At 39.4% G+C, this 20,156-nt stretch overlaps 1 protein-coding gene across 1 annotated transcript in view; it reads right to left on the bottom strand.

Annotated features, from left to right (window-relative positions):
* LOC122814217 (bromodomain testis-specific protein-like) overlaps window positions 1-20,156 on the bottom strand; it is a 968,108-nt gene that overhangs the window by 696,297 nt on the left and 251,655 nt on the right. The window contains exon 3 of the mRNA XM_044086818.1: window positions 4,772-4,913. Coding sequence (XP_043942753.1) covers window positions 4,772-4,913 — 142 coding nt within the window. The remainder of the gene's footprint in view (window positions 1-4,771; window positions 4,914-20,156) is intronic.

The raw sequence follows: 20,156 nt of genomic DNA, 5'->3' as shown, positions 1-20,156 counted from the left end.
AGCGTTGAGGAGCAACGCGAAAGCGCTTATATCATTGCAGTCTTCATTATCTGTTTTTCAATAAAGTGTGGACTATCGGTTTTATCTGAAGACTTTGGATTTTTATTCAGCTTGGCCTTATATGGTGCACTCTTTATTATTATTTTTACTTGTTTTATTTGGATTTAATAAGAGTGCTTTATCTGGCGGTATTGTTCTATTTGCTGCTGTTCCTGTAACTACTATTCCGCCAGGACATGGCCAATACTTCGATTCCTGAAGGTGAGAATATCTTCAACCTGGATGGCATTGTTGATATGAACATCAACCCATTGCTTAAACTTACTGCTGCAGACTTTAATCAAGCTAAGAATGGAATACATAGTTTTAAGAACAATATGGAGGTTATTCTGATAACCAGGAAGTTGGAGAACAAGTTACATAAACTCCGTAATGTGCAGTGGCAAAAACTGCACATGGAAGCCTGTATTAAGTTTAAACTGATACCTAGGGGCTTAAGAGTTCTAAAGATGCCCACCTTTGGTGATTCCGATCCTGAACTTTTAGCCCGTTGGCAAAAGTTGAACTTGGAAACCAGCTTTACTTACATTTCAATTTTAATCGAACACTATGAAAAAATGATTCATGAATTAAGAAATTACATTAAATCAGTACAAATGGAAGCAATCCGGCTGTTACATGCAGACGGCTTGGATACGTTATTCAATGATTTAAAGTCTATGCTTTCCTCATTGGACTTTAAATGTATGCAGGATAAAAAAAGAAAACTTGAACGAGATTTCTTAGATTTTAATCAATCTCGGGTTTTCTCGTGGCCTAGAGATGCTATTTCCTCACGAAGTGATCATTGTGTTAGTTCTTTTAACAAAACGGGCAAGTTACCATCAGCTGATACAGTCAATCCGCTTGTGATGACGTCATCCTTAGCTGCCAGTGTTACCGACAGCAAAGATGCTCCTGTCCTAGATGTACACAATTCCGTGATGGCTTCTAAACCTAATTCCTTAGTCGTAGAAGCACAGATTCATGCCGATTCTATCACTGACAGTCCCACAGAGGTTTCGACCAACATTTCTTGTTCTAAGAGTCAAGACGTGCGTAAGAAGCAAATTACTCTTGATCCCTTTGTAATTCAAACGGAAGACGAGCTTTTTGCCTTGGGTGACGGCTCGCCTTCTTTTCCCCTGCCGTTCAGACCCTTCGAAAGGAGAACTTGGTCCCCACAGGGCAGAGCTGTAAAAAGGAAAAATGAAGAAGACAACTATGCACACAACAAAAAGGTACCAAAATCGAAGACTTGACTGAACTTTTCACTGACACTAATGCAGATGATTGTTTAGTTGTTAATGTTTCTAAATACATTTTAGACAAGGATGAAATGTCAGTTTTGAATAGGGGATTGGGATTCATTCCTTCTGATTGCAGTGACATTACTGGCATTATTGCAGATGTTAAAATGTTCACTAGGAACATAGCTCTCAAGATGCTTTATGGGCAGGAAGGGACAGGAACCAACAGTAACTGTTTTACATTTAAAAAGCCTTCAACCTTTATTCCTCAACAACACCCATTGTTAGATGCCTTTGAGCAAGCAGTAGAAAGGGACTTATTTGAATTATATAATAGTGAGACTAAATGTGAGTTTTTTAATTTAACATTTAATGAGAGGAATGCTCTACACAGATTAAAAAACAATGAAACCATTGTAATAAGGCAAGCTGACAAAGGTGGTGCCGTTGTCATTATGGATAGCTCTTACTATTGCAATGGTATGGAGAATATGCTTAATGATGTTGAGACCTATCTACCACTATCCAACCTTAATCTTAATAATTTAATCAAAGATGTTCATGCTAACCTATATGATTTGATGCTGACAGAAACCATTGACAATGATTTATACACATATTTGATGGTTGATAAACCGTTGGTGCCCTCTTTCAGAGGTTTACCTAAAATTCACAAGAACACAACAGATCCACCGCTCGACCTATAGTGTCCAGCCGTGGTTGGTTGACTGAACCTTCTTCTATATATTTAGATAAGGCTTTGAAACCCATACTTTTTGATGTTAAACATGTTTTAAGGGACACCACGGATTTTCTTGAGAAATTAGCCAATCATGGTCAGTCATGTTCCTTTTGTAGGAATGATTTATTGGTTACATTAGACGTAAAGTCTCTTTTTACTTCCATCCCGAACACCACTGGTATGGATTTTGTCAGGGCTATGTTGGTGCAATATAAATTGTCTGAACGTGTAATTTATAGATATATGTCACTTTTGGAGATTATTTTAGAAAACAATGTCCTTTGTTATCGAGACAATTATTTTTTACAAACCAAAGGGGTAGCAATGGGTACCCCTTGTGCCAACGCCTATGCCAATTTGGTGTTGGCACAATGGGAGAACTGTTTTGTTTTGAATGAAGATTCACTTTTTGTTGACCATCTTGTATTTTATAACAGATTTGTAGATGATGTGTTTTTGCTGTGGAGGGGAACTGTTGAACAGCTCTTGAGCTTTGTAGCATACCTCAATAGCACCACATATTTCCTTAGTTTTGAATGCACTTATTCGTTTGACACCATTGATTTTTTGGATGTCAGAATAATCAACACCCATCAGGGTTTTGATACTGAACTCTATAGGAAGGAATGTTGGAGAAACAACTTGCTACATCGAGAGAGTATGCATCCTCGGCATGTATATAACAACATTATCACTAATCAAATGGTCAGAATCTCCAAACTAACATCTCAGACAACAGTTTATGATAAACATAAACAGACACTCACCAAGAACTTTTTATCTAGAGGTTACAATAAGAGACAAGTATCTGAAGCCATTTCTTTGGGCGACTCACATAGATTATCTGATGGAGCCCCTTTGATTAATAGAATACATAAACATTCTCAGTCTGTTAAAAGGAGGACCAATGACAACCACAACAGGATTGTCATTCCTTTTACTAATAGAAACAACAATATTCTGAATGTATTCAGGAAGCATTGGACTATTTTAATGGCTGATGACACGATTAGTTCTTTAGTTGACACAAGACCTAGAGTGGCATACAGGAATATGCCCTCACTGAACAGGTTGTTATGTTATGATCGCTGCCACTCCAATGCGCCTCAAAGTCACAAAACAGGCACCTTTCCATGCTACACGTGCAATCAATGCAAACATGTATCCACTACTGACACTTTCATTCATCCTATAACCAACAAGAGATATTTATTCAAGCATTATGCAACTTGTAAATCTTTGAACTTAGTATATGTAGCAACCTGCAGAGCCTGCATGATGTTTTATGTTGGCATGACCACTAGGTCATTACGAGAGCGCATCAGAGAGCATGTTTATGCCATCAGCAAGTGTAATATTGTCAATGCACTTGCGAAACATATAGTAGAGCTAGGCAGCACACATAGTTTTAGTTTTCAAGTTTTAGAATTGGTCAACATAGGGAAGAGGCTGGGCAATTCAAAAAATAGGATTGAGGAAAGGGAGAGCCAGTGGATTATGAAATTACAAGCCCACAGGTTTGGGCTTAATGAGAAGTTATCTATTAAGCCTTTCCTAACTTCCAGGTCCCTCAAGCACTAATATTAATTAACCTTTCATTATGTTTTATTGTTTTAATTATTTGATTGTTTTATTGAATGCTGTGATGTCACTACATGTTTTTTGTATAAAGGGAGGGGGGTTCTATACTGCATTTATATCTGATGAAGCGTTGAGGAGCAACGCGAAAGCGCTTATATCATTGCAGTCTTCATTATCTGTTTTTCAATAAAGTGTGGACTATCGGTTTTATCTGAAGACTTTGGATTTTTATTCAGCTTGGCCTTATATGGTGCACTCTTTATTATTATTTTTACTTGTTTTATTTGGATTTAATAAGAGTGCTTTATCTGGCGGTATTGTTCTATTTGCCTCTGCAGTTTCTTAGCTAGTACTGTAGAGTGCAAGTGTGGAGGTGCCATAAGTTAATAGTTGTGGGATAAAAAATGTAGTGAAGTAAAGACAGTAAAGATGCATTAACTAAGATAAAACAAAATTCAATGGCTAAGATGTTAAAAGATGAGAAAAAATACATGTGAATGTAAATATAAAGAAATTAGGTGCAATATAATGTAAATCAATGGGCAACAAGGCATATCTACTTCTTTGTGTAAATGGCATGGGAGGTTTTAAATCCACCTAAGCTACCATCAACTCCAGATAGAATTTCAGTTTAACATCTCATCCACAGGATTATGCATTCAGGTGTGTAGGATCCCTTCAAGTTGCAATGTCATTGAGTGAAAAATAAATTCAAGCACCTGGTATGGAAAAAGAACCCCGATTTTTCTGACCTTCCAGCAAACAAAGACTACTTGTTGAGTTACTGACAGTCAGATGCATACCTATGTGGGTGTGAATGCGTACCCCATACACACTTTTTACATAAATTTAGACAGTGGAATTTATGTAGTATTATACTGTGTGTGACACCACTATGAACCTTTACAGTTTGACATATCTGGTTGTGGATTCCTGTTCATGTCTCAAGCTTTGCTTCTGGAGTTGGTGAGACTTCAATACTTTCAATGGCAGACTTACTTGGATTCTTGGTTTCACATCCAATATTCTCCTTTTAATCATTTGCAGTCAATTTATGCTAGCATTCTACACATTATCATTCGATCTTGCAGTTATCTGCATGAGCTCTAAAAGGTTACAATGTACTTCAGTGTTATAAAAGATAAGTGCTAGTACTTACCTAGTGGAGATGCAGAAATGTGCTTCAGATTTTCTTCATTGTCTTGCGACATAAGATAGAAGTCCTCCAGAGCACCCCTGTCTGGAGACCGTGCTGTATGCAGGCCACTCTCCTGCAAAGTGCTACAAATGAGATATGGCATCTAAACAACATAGAAAAAGAAATCATTCAAGGTGTTTCTCTTAGCAGTTTTATTTCAAGCTGAGATATATATATATATATATATATATATAAAAAGTCTTGCATACTATTGAAAATAAATTAAAAATACTTTCTACACAAACTGTACCACATATTCTTATCTAGTATCCCAAAAGTACTACATGTTTATACAGCATCTTGACTGTGTGCATTCCTCTCAACCTCTTAGTGCAAGACATCTGGACAAAGACCAACAAAATGGGGGGGGGGGTCAAAGGCCCAGAAATAGGGATATATTTAAAATATTACTCTTATAAACTTAGAAAGTTGCTAGAGTAACAGGGTTTGATTTAACATATATTTTATGAAGGATTTAAAGTCTGAAACTCAACTATATGTCATTGTTTAGTGACCTCTATCACCAGATCATCCAAAGAATTTGCCAGAAGTCACAAATTTTATGAGGAACATACCAAAAATATGAGCCAAAAATCTGGACATTTGAGAGATATCATGTGTGGCACTGTGACCATATCTATCACTACTTTCTGTCTGCACTCCAATATCATGCACACACTTCAAAACAAGCACTAGCCCTATCCTCTTCACCTACTTAACTTGCATTTTAAACAATGTTTAGTAACGCTGTTATGTTAACTAAGTATAACATAGCAAAATGGCATGGAAATATGTCAACAGGCAGATTCAGGGAGTAGCACAGGAACTTTGGCTCCCTCCCTTTTAACAGTTAGACCCTTGCAGCTTGGAGACCTAAGGCAACCCCTGCCACACACAGGCATGGAAACGCACAATTTGTCATGCCACTTGCCCCCTCCTTTTAAATAATCCGAAATGTAAGTACGTAAAATTAGCTTAAATCAAACAGCCTTTAAAGATTACTTAAAAACTGTGGAATATGAGTAAATCAACAACACAGCAAAACAATCTTAATATCATCAATAAAATGAAAGTACTATCTTTGTTTCTTCAAAGCCATCATCGGACAGTCTGTGTTAACCAATGAAATTTGAGAACTTTGATTAACAATTCAAGCCACCTTCAACACATTAATTTATCACTCACCTTTTTTTTTTTTTACTAATATGTTAGCCTGCAAGTTCTGCTGGCTACTCTGGTTCAGTGGTTAAAAGGAAATCTTTCCTATCATTAACAATAATGATAATGTTTGTACTACCTTTACTACAGATAATTAGAAGCATGTCTCAAAGCTTCCTAAAAATGAGATTTGTAAGCAGAAAACCTTATGGTTCATGCTATGAGGACACTCCCAGCAGTGTGGGGGGGGGGGGCATACTTTAATAAGATACCTGTTCTTTTTTTACACAGGACAGTCCCTACTTGGTTAGCTGTGCCCTGCAAAAGGAGGGGAGGCATGAAAAATAACAAATGTTCTGAGATTTTTTGAATACAAAAAAAAAACTATATCACTTTCCATTGACAGTTGCATAAAATAATTATTTTGTATGTGAATTACCTCAGTATTACACAAAACAGCTCAGATTCTACAAGAATAAGTATTTATTTTGCAAAATTTGTGAAGTTCAGTCTTTAGCTCTTGTGAGTATGGTTTTCCTGCAAAATCTCACATTTCCACATACAAAAAAAAAGGCCTCACTGGGTATTTGAAAAGGTGAGCATCATGCAATCTCCCTTTTTTGAGGAATTAATCTAGACTTGGGAAGAACCTCCTCCAGCAATGATGCTAGCAATCTTTTTTTTAATAAAATATTAAATCCACACTAACACCACTCATTCTCACTTCTAAATAACTCAGTCATGGCTGAGCGCCAACAATTGCTATTACTTCATATATTATAGCATTACTGTGTAATACTACAAATTATACTATTCTAAATATTCTTACTCTATTATTGTATTATTCTGCAAATGTTTCAACTTTATATATTATTTATTAAATTACTGTATGGAGCTTTTCTCCCTGGGCCTCCGCTGAAAATGGGCAACTCTGTCCAGTTGGACATTTTCTGGTAAACAAATGTAATTAAAAAAAATAACTTGCAAGTAGCTAGAACTGCATGCAAGTCTACAATAATCACTGTGATCCAATGTACTTTCAAGTCTGGACCTTTTGGGGTGTACTAACTCTAGGCCACTATGTAATGATTGCTGCCAAAGTTAGCCCCTCATTACAGACTGCTGAAAGCAGAGCTGTAGGCAGCAGGGGTGCAGGGCGAAATTGCAATTCACTGCATGTGCAGCATAATTCATTTTTTTTCTGCACAACTGTGTATCACTACCCCTTGATCCGTAATGATATCCATTCCGTCATCATGCACCCCACTTCAGTTACCCACCAAGCACATCCTCGACTGAAAATTACATATATTGTTATAGTGTATTGTGCACCTTGCCTGCCACTGCCAGGTCTGTGTATTCTGTACAACTGGCAGCTCTGTATACTTCCAACAACAGAATTCCAAACTGAGGACACGCTGAGCCAGCAAAACACAAAGTTTATTTTATATCACAGAGCTTTCAGGTGATACCCATCTACAGTGTGTAAAACCACTGTGATAAAACTCAATGTAATTTATACAAGACACAGTCCAATCAGACACATTTGCTAATTAAGCCATCAATTATCTGGTTGATTTAAATAATGCTCTAGATATGTGTGAATACAGGTGGATAACAGTACTGGATATAGATAAAAAAACCTGGCCTAAATACAGTAATAAGTATCAAACCAGTACTTAAAAAAAAAAAGATGTTAAAACTAATTTCATATATATTTTTTACACATATATTTTTCTACGTGTTGTATTTCATATGTTTTAAATAATGTGTATAGTTTTATATTATGACTTTGAACTATAACTGATGGTTTAATTAGCAAATGTCTCTGATTGGGCTGTGTCTTGTATAAATTACATTGAGTTTTATCAGAATGGTTTTTACACACTAAAAAAGGGTACTGCCCGAAAGCTCTGCGGATATAAAATAAACTTTGCATTTTGTAGGGTCAACGTGTCCGGAATTTGGAATTCTGTTGTTGGCTGTTTGGACTTGTGTATTCCAGCAGTTTACCTTCATGTTGGTCCTAGTTCCTTTTTTCTTGTAGCTCTGTATACTTTCCCTGTGACGGCTGCTAATAGAGCACCATAGTGCATTATTCATAGTTTTGGCGACTGCTCAGTCATATGGAAGTCAGTTGCGTTACATTTGTTGGATGATGTGGATGACAAGAAGAATTCATTGCCAAGTCCTACAACCATTTGTCCGGTACTCATTCCCATGAATTCCTCTACAAAGTAGTCATTCAACAAAGCCAGGAATTCTTAATAGCTTTTTTGCATGCACAACCCTAAACCTCTGAAATGTCGTTTTATAGGTTCATAGGTAGGTACCAGGCTATCTGCCCGAAGGCATTTATACGCCTAGCCGGAATGTGTTGGCTTTCGCCGCCCCCTTAGCTTAGTTCCCTGTGTCTCTGTCCAGCAGAACCATTGAAGTGATCCCTGGGGTAAACTTTCTGTTTCCCATCCACTCGTCAAGGTTTCTCTTGAAGAGGGTTAGCGAGGAGCTCTGCCTAATGTAGATTGGAATCTTGTTCCAGAGCATGGGAAGTCTCTGGGACAGGAATTTATCCCTCCAGCACGTCCTATTTTTTTGCTGTGGTGAGGTTTAGATCCCTGGAGCGTGTGGCTCGAGGGGATATGGTTTTCTTTAGGTGGAGCATGTCCATCAATTCTGGGTTGGACATGGCCTTGTATGTCAGGCAGAGATCACCTCTGAGTAGGTGGTATGAAACAGAGTACAGCTGGAGTTTCTTCAGTCAAGTTGCATAGGACATTTGCTTGAGGCCAGTGATCCTCTTGGTGAGGTACTTCTGTGGTCTTTCCAGTTGTTGCAGGTGTCTTGTAAGGTACATCCCAAATGGGGCAATGTACTCTATGATGGGTCTGATGAGTGATGCATAGAGGGGCCCAATGACCTTTTTCGATCTGGATGCAAACCCTTTTGTGATTAGGTGGGCCAAATAGAAGGATTTTCTAACCACTTTGGCAATGTGATTATCACAGGAGAGGTTACTATCTACTTGGGTCCCCAGATCCCTTATTACATCTTCCGTATTTAGGGGGTTACCACATATGTGGTAGTTTTTTTTTTTTTAATCTTGAAACATACAGGTATGGGTGGGTGTTTCCTATAAACAGATACTGACTCTCAATATTAACTGATATGTGAGGGGTGCCCGCCAATAATGGGTTGACTGCTGGGATTTCCTCCCCTGCAATGCACAACTTGGTTAATTAATTCTTTTTGGCTCCCAGTCTCAAGGACATGCATGTCTTCTCCATCTAGCAGACAACTGCATCATGGGCTGAGGTAAGAAAGCATTTTTAGCCCCAGCTCTTTTCTGTTCCTGTCAGTGCAGCTAATGAGCATATTCTGTAAAACTAGAAATAAAAAGAAAAAAAATGCAAGGATGTATAATTACATATCTGTCTAACTTACAGAGGAACTCCAACACCAGCTGCTAGATGGAATGGCAATCCACACATAGAGAAAGCGGGAAGGGCATAATTATCAACTACACAGGGCTCCATCACAGACTATCAAATATATTGAGTAAACATCTGTTACATCTGATACTGGGAGTCCTCTATATTCAGATAACTGACGGGAAGCATTACAAAAAGTGCAATAAAACCTCTGGGAGGCAGGAACCAGAGAAGGTCCAGAAGGAAATTAGTTCAACAGGCTAAATCGCGTTAACAGTGAAGTGTCAAATAGTCCATCAATGAATTCTACAAGTACAAGCTTTAACACATTATCCAAGCAACGCTCATCTGCCTGTAAAGTAGTATTTACAAATAAAGAAACGTCTTCGGACAAGTACCTTTGAGAGTTCTGCTTTCATTTTTAACTACCCTTCTGCTATGTGATACTGCAAAGGATCTTTCCACTGCTATATTCTTTTGGAGAATGTGAACCTATCTATGAGTTGCCAAGCAAGACAAATGGCACATAATAGCAAACAAGGAAACGTTTTTCAGCTGCAGCTAGAAAAATTAAAAACAGGGAATAATCCTGGAAAGGAATGGAAGAAAGGGGCTTAACTAATAGGATGCAGAGCCCTCAAAGTATCTACTACTTGTCAATGCCAAATACTGGCTTGCATTGGAGCTAAACAGCAGCAACTGTGGTTGAATGCTAGTTCAAAAAATGAGAAGGCATGAAGCAGTTTGGAAAGTAGGTATTACATCAGTAATCCTTAGTGTATTAAGAATATTATAAGAGGCTTGTGAGAAGGCATAAGGAGGCAATACTCATTTGCTATGGTGATCCAATTTTGTCAGATTCCTTTGTGCTATACTGAACAGCTCATTAAAGCTAAACAAACAGAAAGCACTGGATGTAACTGTCACAGCCAGCAACACATATACAGTTTTGCTACAGTAATATAAAATTAATCACTGTTAATTTCTACTGAAATTATCAAAATCTTTTTGTAAATAAGTGAAAACTAATCTGTCTGCCACATAATTGTATTCTTTTTATGTTCTATTTGTGCTCCACAGTGAGACTGCATAGTGGACGAATGGGGTTCAACAACCAACCCACCTACCTGGTAAACAAACAGTCACAAGAAAACTGCTGCACCACTGGAACAAAACAGTTTAAAGGGACAGTCCCGGGGATTTTTCTGTTTTGATTCTACCCTTTTTTTTACAATTGTAGTCTGGCTTTCTGAACATGGCACATATTTGACTGTGGAAGATTGGGGAGGACTGCCTACAGGAAGATTCAAAGGTATTAGGCAGATTCCATCCCAAATTGCTGTTTTACTCACTGAGTCATTCATTAGTTTTGCCCATACTTTTATCCTCAGGCAAAAGTAGCCTTTTAGGAAATGTATGACCTGACTTGCTACTCCGCTGCAGGAAAACAAGTGAGCAATGCAAAGCTAAAACATTAGTAAACATCGTTTTCTGCTCATTTCATTTTGCATTTTACTTTGTGCTGACTTCTGAATGCTAGCTAAGTGTAATAACATTGTGGCATGACTCCCACTAGCTCAGTAGAAAGCATCTGAATGATGTGAGTTTCAAACAATAGAAACAAGCTGCTCTTTTTTTCCCTCCATATTTTATAGTTTTTTAATCTCTGAATGCTAACTAATTGTAATGGCTTTCTGACCAGCTGGTAGCTCTGCTAAAGGCATCTTAATTTTCTAGTCTGAAGTGCTAATTTCAAAATACTAACCAAGTGCCCTAAATTTTATGACATGGCTGCTTCTAATTGTGCAGAAACACAACTAATATAAAGTTTAAACATTAGTAGACACACTCATGTATTCCTCTAATTTCATACATTTTTTTGTACTGACTTCTGTCTACTAGCCAAGTGCATATCCTACTATACATGCTGTGTCTTGGTGAGTTAATGCATTGCACAATATATCTTCCAGCACTTTTTCTTTCCCTTTCTACCTTACAGTTGTATGCATTTGTATCTGGTCCCACTGTGGTTAACTGTAAATAACTGAAATTATACTGTTTAGGCTTTTTGCCATAATTATAACCATTTGTAATGCATGATAAGTGGCTAATCCCCAGTCTGACAACCATTAGTCCTACATGATGCCATTTAAACTATTGTTGCCATTCCAAAATACTCACATGGTAATTAAAGTATAATTCATGGATGGTGGACTACTCACAAATCTCAGGATTTGTCTGAAGGAGGACTAGAGAAAAATGTGGCAGTACTCAATAACATATGAAATCTAAATAAAGATCTTAACTCTAACCCTAAACATCATAAAAAATAGATAGACCTCCATGCATTTGTGACAGAAAGGTTATGTATTTCATTGAACTATTAAGCCAAACAGATTATCACCAAGAATCCTTAACATGGCATAGGAGTGTGCAGCCTCACTGTTATTCATACTGGTTTAGGTCACTGTGTGAAAAGCCCAATACATTCAGCTCTTGTGGGGGTTGTTTATTCATAGGTTCATAGGCTGATACTAGGCTATCTGCCCTAGGGCATTTATAAGCCTAGCCAGAGTGTGTTTGGCTTTCGCTACCCTTTTAGATTAGCAGACTGTGCCTCTGTATAGTAGGTCACAGAAAATAGCTCTTTTAAGGTTAGTTTACTGTGCCTCTGTCTAGCAGGGACACAGAAGAGATCCCAGAGGTAAACTTATGATCTCCCATCCACTCGTCAAGATTTCTCTTGAAGAGGGTCAGTGAGGGGCTCTGCCTAACATGGATTGGGATTTTGTTCCAGAGTGAGGGGAGCCTCTGGGATATGAATCTATCCCTCCAGCATGTCCTATTTATTTCTGTGCTGAGGTTTAGGTCCCTGGAGCGTGTAGCTCTAAGGGATTTGGATTTCCTGAGATGGAGCATGTCCGTTTATTCTGGGTTGGACATGGCTTTATACATCAGGCACAGATCGCCTCTGAGTAGGCGGTAAGCAACTGAGTAGAGCTGGAGTTTCTTTAGCCGAACTGCATAGGGCATCTGTTTTAGTCCCTTGATCCTCTTGGTGAGGTACTTTTGGGGTCTTTCCAGTTGCTGCAGGTGTCGGTTAGAGTACATCCCAAATGGGGCATTATATTCAATTATGGGCCTGATGAGTGATGAGTAGAGGAGCACAATGACCTCTCTTGATCTAGATGTGAACCCTTTCGTGATAAGGTGGGTTATATAGAAGGTCTTTCTAACCACTTTGGCAACGTGATTGTCAAAGGAGAGATTACTATCTACTTGGATCCCCAAGTCCCTAATTACTTTTTCCGTACTTAATGGATTACCACACCTATGTGGTAATTTGTGGGCACTTTGTTTTTCCCAAAGGGGATGACTATGCACTTTTTGGCATTTAGCTTTAGGCCATAGCTCTGGCACCAGTTATCAGTCTCTGTGAGACCCTTTTGGAGGATGCCTGTGTTAGCCGGAAAGTCGATTATGGCACCCAGTTTGCAGTCATCTGCGAACTTGGTCAGCCATAGTCCTCCCGTGTTTGCTTGTACCTCAGAGAAATATATACCGAACAAGAGAGGTCCCAGGACTGAGCCTTGTGGGATGCCACTTGTAACTGGTTTAGAGTCTGATATGGCACTTGCAATTCTGACCATGTGGGTTCTATCCCTGAGCCAGTTTGCAACCCATCTTGTGACACAGGGGTTGATAATTAAGCTGGTGAGCTTATTTATGATGCCAGAGTGGGGTATTGTGTCGAAGGCTTTTGCGAGGTCCAGGTAGGCTGTTTGGACTACCTTCCCTTCATCTATGGCCTTGGTAACTGTTTCAAAGAAATCAACCAGGTTCAAGAGGCAAGACCTGCCCTTAACAAAGCCAAATTGGGTAGGATCCAGAGTCTGGAGGATCCCAATGTCTTTGTTTATGAGTTCCATGATGATACGCTCCATAGCTTTGCAGACCAGGCTAGTCAGGCTTATAGGGCGATAGTTTCCGGGGTCCATTGTGGCACCACCTTTGTAGAGTGGGACCACTGTTGCTGTACGCCATTCCTTGGGTACATACCCTGTAGTGAGGCTGAGATTGAACAGTGACTTTATGTGAGGATTCAGTTCTTCTTGGAGCTCGTGTAAGATGCAGCCCGGAATACCGTCTGGTCCCATTGATGCTGTGTTTTTTGCTTTGGAGAGGGCAGCTCTCACCTGTGCATCTGTGATGTCAGGGAGGCTACACTCTGTTGGGATAGACATTTGCTCTTTTGGGGGGGAAGGGGGGGGGAAGTTTGCACTGAACCTGTCTGCCAGGATGTTGGCAGTGTCTGTGGGTTCAGTGTATTTTTTGTCATTTTGCACTAACTCAGAGCATATCTGGGTTCCTGACATAACTAAAGAAGACCTTGTGATGATCTTTAGTGTCTTGTGCAATTTTTCTTTCGAAGCTGGCCTTAGATGATTTTATGAGGGATCGTAGTTTCTTGCTAGTACTGATCAGAGATGCCTTCCCTTTTTGGGATTTTGCTCTGTCATGTAGTAGCTTCCTCCTTCTGTTGTATAGCTTATTTATGGCCGGGGTCCACCAGACAGGTCTCCTGCCTTTGGAGGAGTGAGTCCTGGTTTTATTTGGGATAGCATGATCCATGCATTCCTGTAGGTGTCCATAGAATGCATTTGTAAAGGATTCTGCAGTTTGGGCCGTATTTTCCACTGGCCCGGGGGCTTTGAAGGATTCCATCTCGGGTTTGAGAAATGTGAAGTTTGCTTTTGAGAAGTTCTTCACCGTGGTTTCCTTGGTTTGGGGTGGGGACGGGATATGGATGTCCACTGAGATTAATTTATGGTCTGATCTTACCAAATGAGGGGTATACCTCTGGTGTGGAACATAGAGTCCCCATGTTGGTGATGACCAGGTCCAATATGTTTTACCCTCTTGTGGGAGTGGTGACCAGTTGTTCCATAGCATTTGAGTTTATAAATTCTAGGAACCATTTTGCGAGGGTGTTGGGGCTTGAGTAGTTTTCCCAGTCAATGTTTGGGTAGTTGAAGTCACCCAATATAATGGTGTTTGGGGAGAACTTCATATTCTCCAGTGTTCTCAGGAAAGCCGAGTGGGATTCCCGAGTTTGGGAGGGTGGTCTGTAGCAGGCTATAAACTGAAAGGCAGTTTTGCCCGCTGTTAGTTGCACATGGATGGTCTCCGATGCTTCGTGCAGTGCCACTAACCTGGAGGTGTGAGCATCTTTGATGAATATGGATACTCCCCCTCCTTTTGTGGTTCGGTCCGAGTTTTGGGGCCAAAAAGCATAGTATGAGGTATAACCTGGTAGTGCTGGGGTGCTCTCAGGAGCCTTGAACCAGGTTTCTGTTACTGCACAGATATCGATATTCTCCATACTGAGGAGAGCCTCGAGTGCATGCATCTTGATGTTTAGACTTCTGGCATTGAGCAGCATTACCCTTAGTTTCTTTTTCCTTGTGCTGTCTATAGAGGTGGGATTGTCTTTTGAGCCTTGCCTAAAAAAGGCACTATGGGGGTGGCAAGAGCCTTAGCCAGTATTCGAAATCCCAGGGGTGACAGGTGCAAGCCGTCCCTAGCGAAGCAACGTGGCTTGTCGAGCAAGTCATCCCAGGCTGACAGACACTGGATCCCCTTTGAATGACACCAATACTTTAGCCAATTGTTAAAATTGATAATTTTGTCTTTATACTGTGCCATCATTCTTGGAGAGGGTAAGATGCTACTCAAGGTCAGGGTCATACCGGCCTGGGCTACATGATCAGAGAGCTCCTCTATGTCTCTTTTCATGTAGTCCAGGGAGGTATGTCTCAGGTCATTCACACCAGCATGGACAATGACGGAGTCATATTTGTACTTGCTTTGGAGTGACCTGAGTGCTTGCGTTATGTGGCGGATCCTGGTACCAGACAGGCAGCTTACAGTGACCTTCTCCTTGTTCAGTCTGGTGAGTGGGACGTCAGTGTGTCTGACAATAGAGTCACCTATTACAAGTGTATTAGGTGTGCTGTTTAGCCTTAAGGGCTGTGACTGTGTGGCACACTGACTTTGTGAACTATGTGATACGTGGGTATTGTTGTGTGGTAGCGGTTGCTTGGATGTCTGCTTTGGAGGTCTCTGCTGCTTAGGCAGATTTTTATTTAGAGCCTCCGAGTATGTTTTTGTGTGTTTATGTGTTTGGTTTGCTGATGCGATAGGTCTATGTGAGACTGGATTTGTGGTGTGTGTGGTTACCTACTCCTCCTGACTGACTGTGCCAGTACTGGGATGAGAGAGCTCAGCCTCCAGTTTGGCTATATAGTTGCATGTCTCACATATATTTGAGCTTGTTGGGAGGAGGAGAGGGTGATCTGTGTACATAAGGCAATTGTAACATTGCCTCAAGATTCCCAGATTCACCAGCTGGACTGGAGAGTAAACCCAAAACTGACCTTTGGACATGCCAGAATAGTATAAGGAACTACTTTTTGACTGATCAGAAAGGACCAATAGGGAGCCAAGTACTTAAGGGGAGTATAAGCGGGTGTAATGCTTTAGTTTATTAGTGTTTACTTATGAGATTACATATACGAGCAAGTGCAGGGCTTTAGAATGAAAATAGTGTGCTTACTTTGAGATTTAGAACAGTTCTAAGGGAAAAAGTGAACATAAATAAATAAATCAATAGATTAAGTATAGGCTTCATCTCAAAGAAGCATTACATCAGCATTCAGCTGCACAGTAGTAAACCCCCACCTTTACACTGCCCCCCTGAAGTAAACATTACAAGCCTGACAGCACAACTCCTCTCCAACTATCAACATCATTAAGAGAACAGTCTGGCATAATATTAAGACTACTACCTCGTGCTTAGTTCTGCGCAGCTTTAGGCGTGTCGGGACTGACTGCCACTCTAAATGGGTATGGAAAGCCCAGATGACTGGCAGGCATGCTAATTTGCATGTCACATCATATACAAATTACCAGCAGCTGTTTAATATTCAACTAATTGCGAACTGCGAGGTACTAGTCTATATTATGCCCAAAAATCCAGTAAACCACTAATTTCACGAGAAACAAACCAAAAATAAGGGGCAAAGATCTTGACATTCTTCAAAAATCTGGACAGCTGAGATTTATGGACAAGGAAATGTATGCCCCCCACCCTACAGACTCACACAGCACACTGTACAGGTGTAGACAGCAGTGTACTGAGCATATTTTTCTAAGCATTACTCAGAAGCATTTTGGCTTTTCGGGGATTTGAATTATGTTTCCAGCAACATGAGCATAGATTGGCTTACAGGGAGGAATGTCGAGAGAAAACAGATTCCCCCAACACATAATGTATCACTATAATTACTCATTTTATTTACTTTTTTGTCAAATGTGTACTATGTTTTGGGAGCATAATGGGAAGTCTTAAGAAGTTTAAAAATGCTCCTAGTCAAGAAGTAAACAAGATGAATCAATGGGAATTAAGAAACACAGCGGCTAAATCCATTGTTATTTCAGAGTTCTGCTGTTAGTCATAACTTTTTTTTTCAACAGAAATTGCTTAATTTCCCCCAAAAATATGCAAGGAGATTTCTTCAGGAGACCACTGGTATACAATGTATCTGTGGCGTAACCAAGACTTGCTGTGATTGCCTATATATTTTCAATTGTCTATCTTGGCACAGAAAAAAATGGTGTACTTTGCACTGACAAGGAATCCATTCTCTGAAGCTATGGCAAGGTGTGCATCAGATTATCTTAATGTACACCTCAAGGCTGTGGTAAGGCATGAGGCTAACAGCTGAATAAAGTCCTTTAGTATATAGTGCAGCATATTCAATATATGCCCATCAACATTCATTACATTCACTGTCAAGGTGTCCATAAAAAACAAGTTTATTTTTTAACGTACTTTGACTTTTGCATGCCAAATTTAGATATGTCCATCAATATTCATATATATTCATTATATTCATTCCGGCACAGAAATGAATATTCATGCAGCTGCTCCACTGCCAGGCTGAAGGTGTGGTTGGGACAGGATTTGCTACTGCGCATCCTGCGAGGTACTAATCTATTATTATGCCAACAGTCCAATATAAATAAACAAAACACTAGTGTGTTAAAATGCAGAGCTTTACTATGAATTAAGTGGGGGAGGTTAAAGGGCTAGTAGGCCCATTTACAAGCACAGGAATACATACACATGTCTGACTCCACAGGTTGTTCTGTATCATGCAAACCAAGTGACCAAGAAACATTGAGACCCTAAGGGCTCTCTTCATGGACCACTGTAACAATGCTACCAAAATAGGCTAATAGGGACTGTTGCACAGTAGTTATTTTACATTAAGTTGCTAGGAACATGAATTTGTCCAACTGCAGCGCATGTGTGCAGAGAAGCCACTGACAAGCACTCGCATTCTTGATAATTAACTTCAAACAAAACAAGACTAACCTGAAAGTGCTCAAAGTACACTTATACACACAAACACACACACACACACACACACACACACACACACACACACACACACAAGCAAATACTCAGCTAATTTCCACCTATCAGAAAACAAACTGATCCCCATTATGCATTTCAGATTAAACAAATAGACCTGGGGCCAGATTCAATAACACCTACACTACGTGTACACAATCTGTATTCAAGAAACAGCCATACCACATATTTTTGTGCTTTCTAGTCACTCAGCAAGATTATACTAAGTGTACATTTAGTCTACACTTCGTAGTAACCTTTACAAATTCCCCTCAGTATTTAAAGCTACAAGAAAGTCAGTAGAGAAACTAAAATTAGGAGGAAGAAGGTGTGAGTTATGCCTGTGTTGTCTGTTCATTCAAAGCAGTGTACAGCTAGTGTACACACTGTGTAGGCATTAATAAATCCCAGAGCTGAAATAAAAGTAAGAAAAAAATTGTGGAAAATCCCATCCAAGAGTAAATAACCACCCACCCACCCACATCAAAGTTAAAATAGGAAATATGCAAAATAAACAAATAAATAAAACCAATACTCCAAAGTATGTAAAGTTAATACTACAAAACATTGGTGTTAGTCAAAAACACAGTATAAGTACACTAAATGTATAACTTGTACATATTTCTTCAACATGTGCTGCTTTACAAGCTATGAAAAAATCAAAAATTGCACTTACCTGTAATACTCAGCGGCTATCGGGTATATTTATGGTTCACACATTTTTCTGGTAGTGGTCTTATTGTACAAACATCACAATTTCCAAATAATTTCCTCAAAAATGTAACTGTATAGCCGATACCCATGTAACAAAACATGGCTATTACCCCTAGCACGTGGCTCAACAGGATTATCTCCCCTTCTATATGAGAAGGAATACAAAAATATCGCACTAAATTCTCCTCTAGGTTTTCATTCTCACTGTGTGCCCTCAACTAAGCCAAAAATCCTGCAGAGAATTCAAAGCATATCATACCTCCTACAGAGCCATACCCCACCTGTTTGCCACTTTTCATAAACTGAAATTACAGTCCCTTAATTGTGAAGCACTAATAGACTGTGCATCTTTCAGACCTATAGAATGAATCTGTCTCCACTGCCTTGTTAATGTGAATGGGGACATTTTGACCTCTTTTCACTATCTCATCAAGATGAATGCAGATTTTTTTTACCTCCCTTCACACCTTATTGTGGTATTGTCGTTTCAACTGAAGTTTCAAGTGATTAATAAACTCTAACACAGCTAAAATCAACTTTACAGTAAAATCACTTAAAAGTACAAACATTATGATTTTTCTCACCATACCTTATAACATTTCATGAAAAGCATGCTATTGTTCTTATAATTATAAAATGCGAGTCAAAATGTAGGTAATGAGAATTTACAAAAAATGGTAAATTCTGTGAGAAAACATTTTATGAATAATGAATCCTTAGTGCACATACTAATGCCTCAGTCTTATTTTCACGGATGTCTTGGCAATATCTATCAGGTGTCACTCAAGTGGCAGAGCACAGCCACCTCCTTCTCCCAAGAATGAGTGACCAGCAGTGGCCACTGAATTTCATCCTCCCCTGTCAGCTACATCATTTGTCTGGGCCATTAGCTTACCATGGATCATCTGGACAACAGTTGAGCATTTATCTCTTAATGCCACCAGATCTGTATCTTGATGCATATATCTGTACAGACAAGAAATTACTACACATGCAAAATAGGTGGAAATAGGATCTTGTATGCAGAAAAGTGCATCCTGAGCCAGTTGATTAGCACAAACCCACTGCTATTGTCACTGTCAATGCAAAATCCTTCAACCAGTGATTTATTTTCATCTGTCAGAGTACATTCACAAATATGCCTTCGTATTCCCAGCCTTCTGTGTTTTCCAAGCGTGAACCACTTTGTAATCTTATACTGGTAAGGCATCAGGGATGTTAGCGGCTGCAAAGTATAGGCAACTCATGAATCATATGCATCGGCTTCTTAAACACTTTCAACAGTCAACAAAACTGGCCACGAGCTTCTCTTAGATAAAGTCAGTTATCTCAACCTACTATCACTTGCAGCTGAACAGTATGTAGATTAACAGCCCCAACGTTTGATGAGTTATTTTTGTCAATACTTGAACAGATGTGAGCATATTTGTTAAGTGTTGTTGATGTCAGTATACTGGACAGTGGTTTGTCATAAGTGCTTTGACAATATCAGTGGGGTAGTGTAACTTGGAAAAAAGGAAAGGTATGTGTCTGTTTATTAACTTTTCCCTTTTCTCCAAGTATG

The sequence above is a fragment of the Protopterus annectens genome, chromosome 10.part0, assembly GCF_019279795.1.
Source record: "Protopterus annectens isolate FY-2018-M chromosome 10.part0, PAN1.0, whole genome shotgun sequence".
NCBI classification, from domain to species: domain Eukaryota; kingdom Metazoa; phylum Chordata; order Ceratodontiformes; family Protopteridae; genus Protopterus; species Protopterus annectens.
This window is presented reverse-complemented; position numbering and strand designations above follow the sequence as displayed.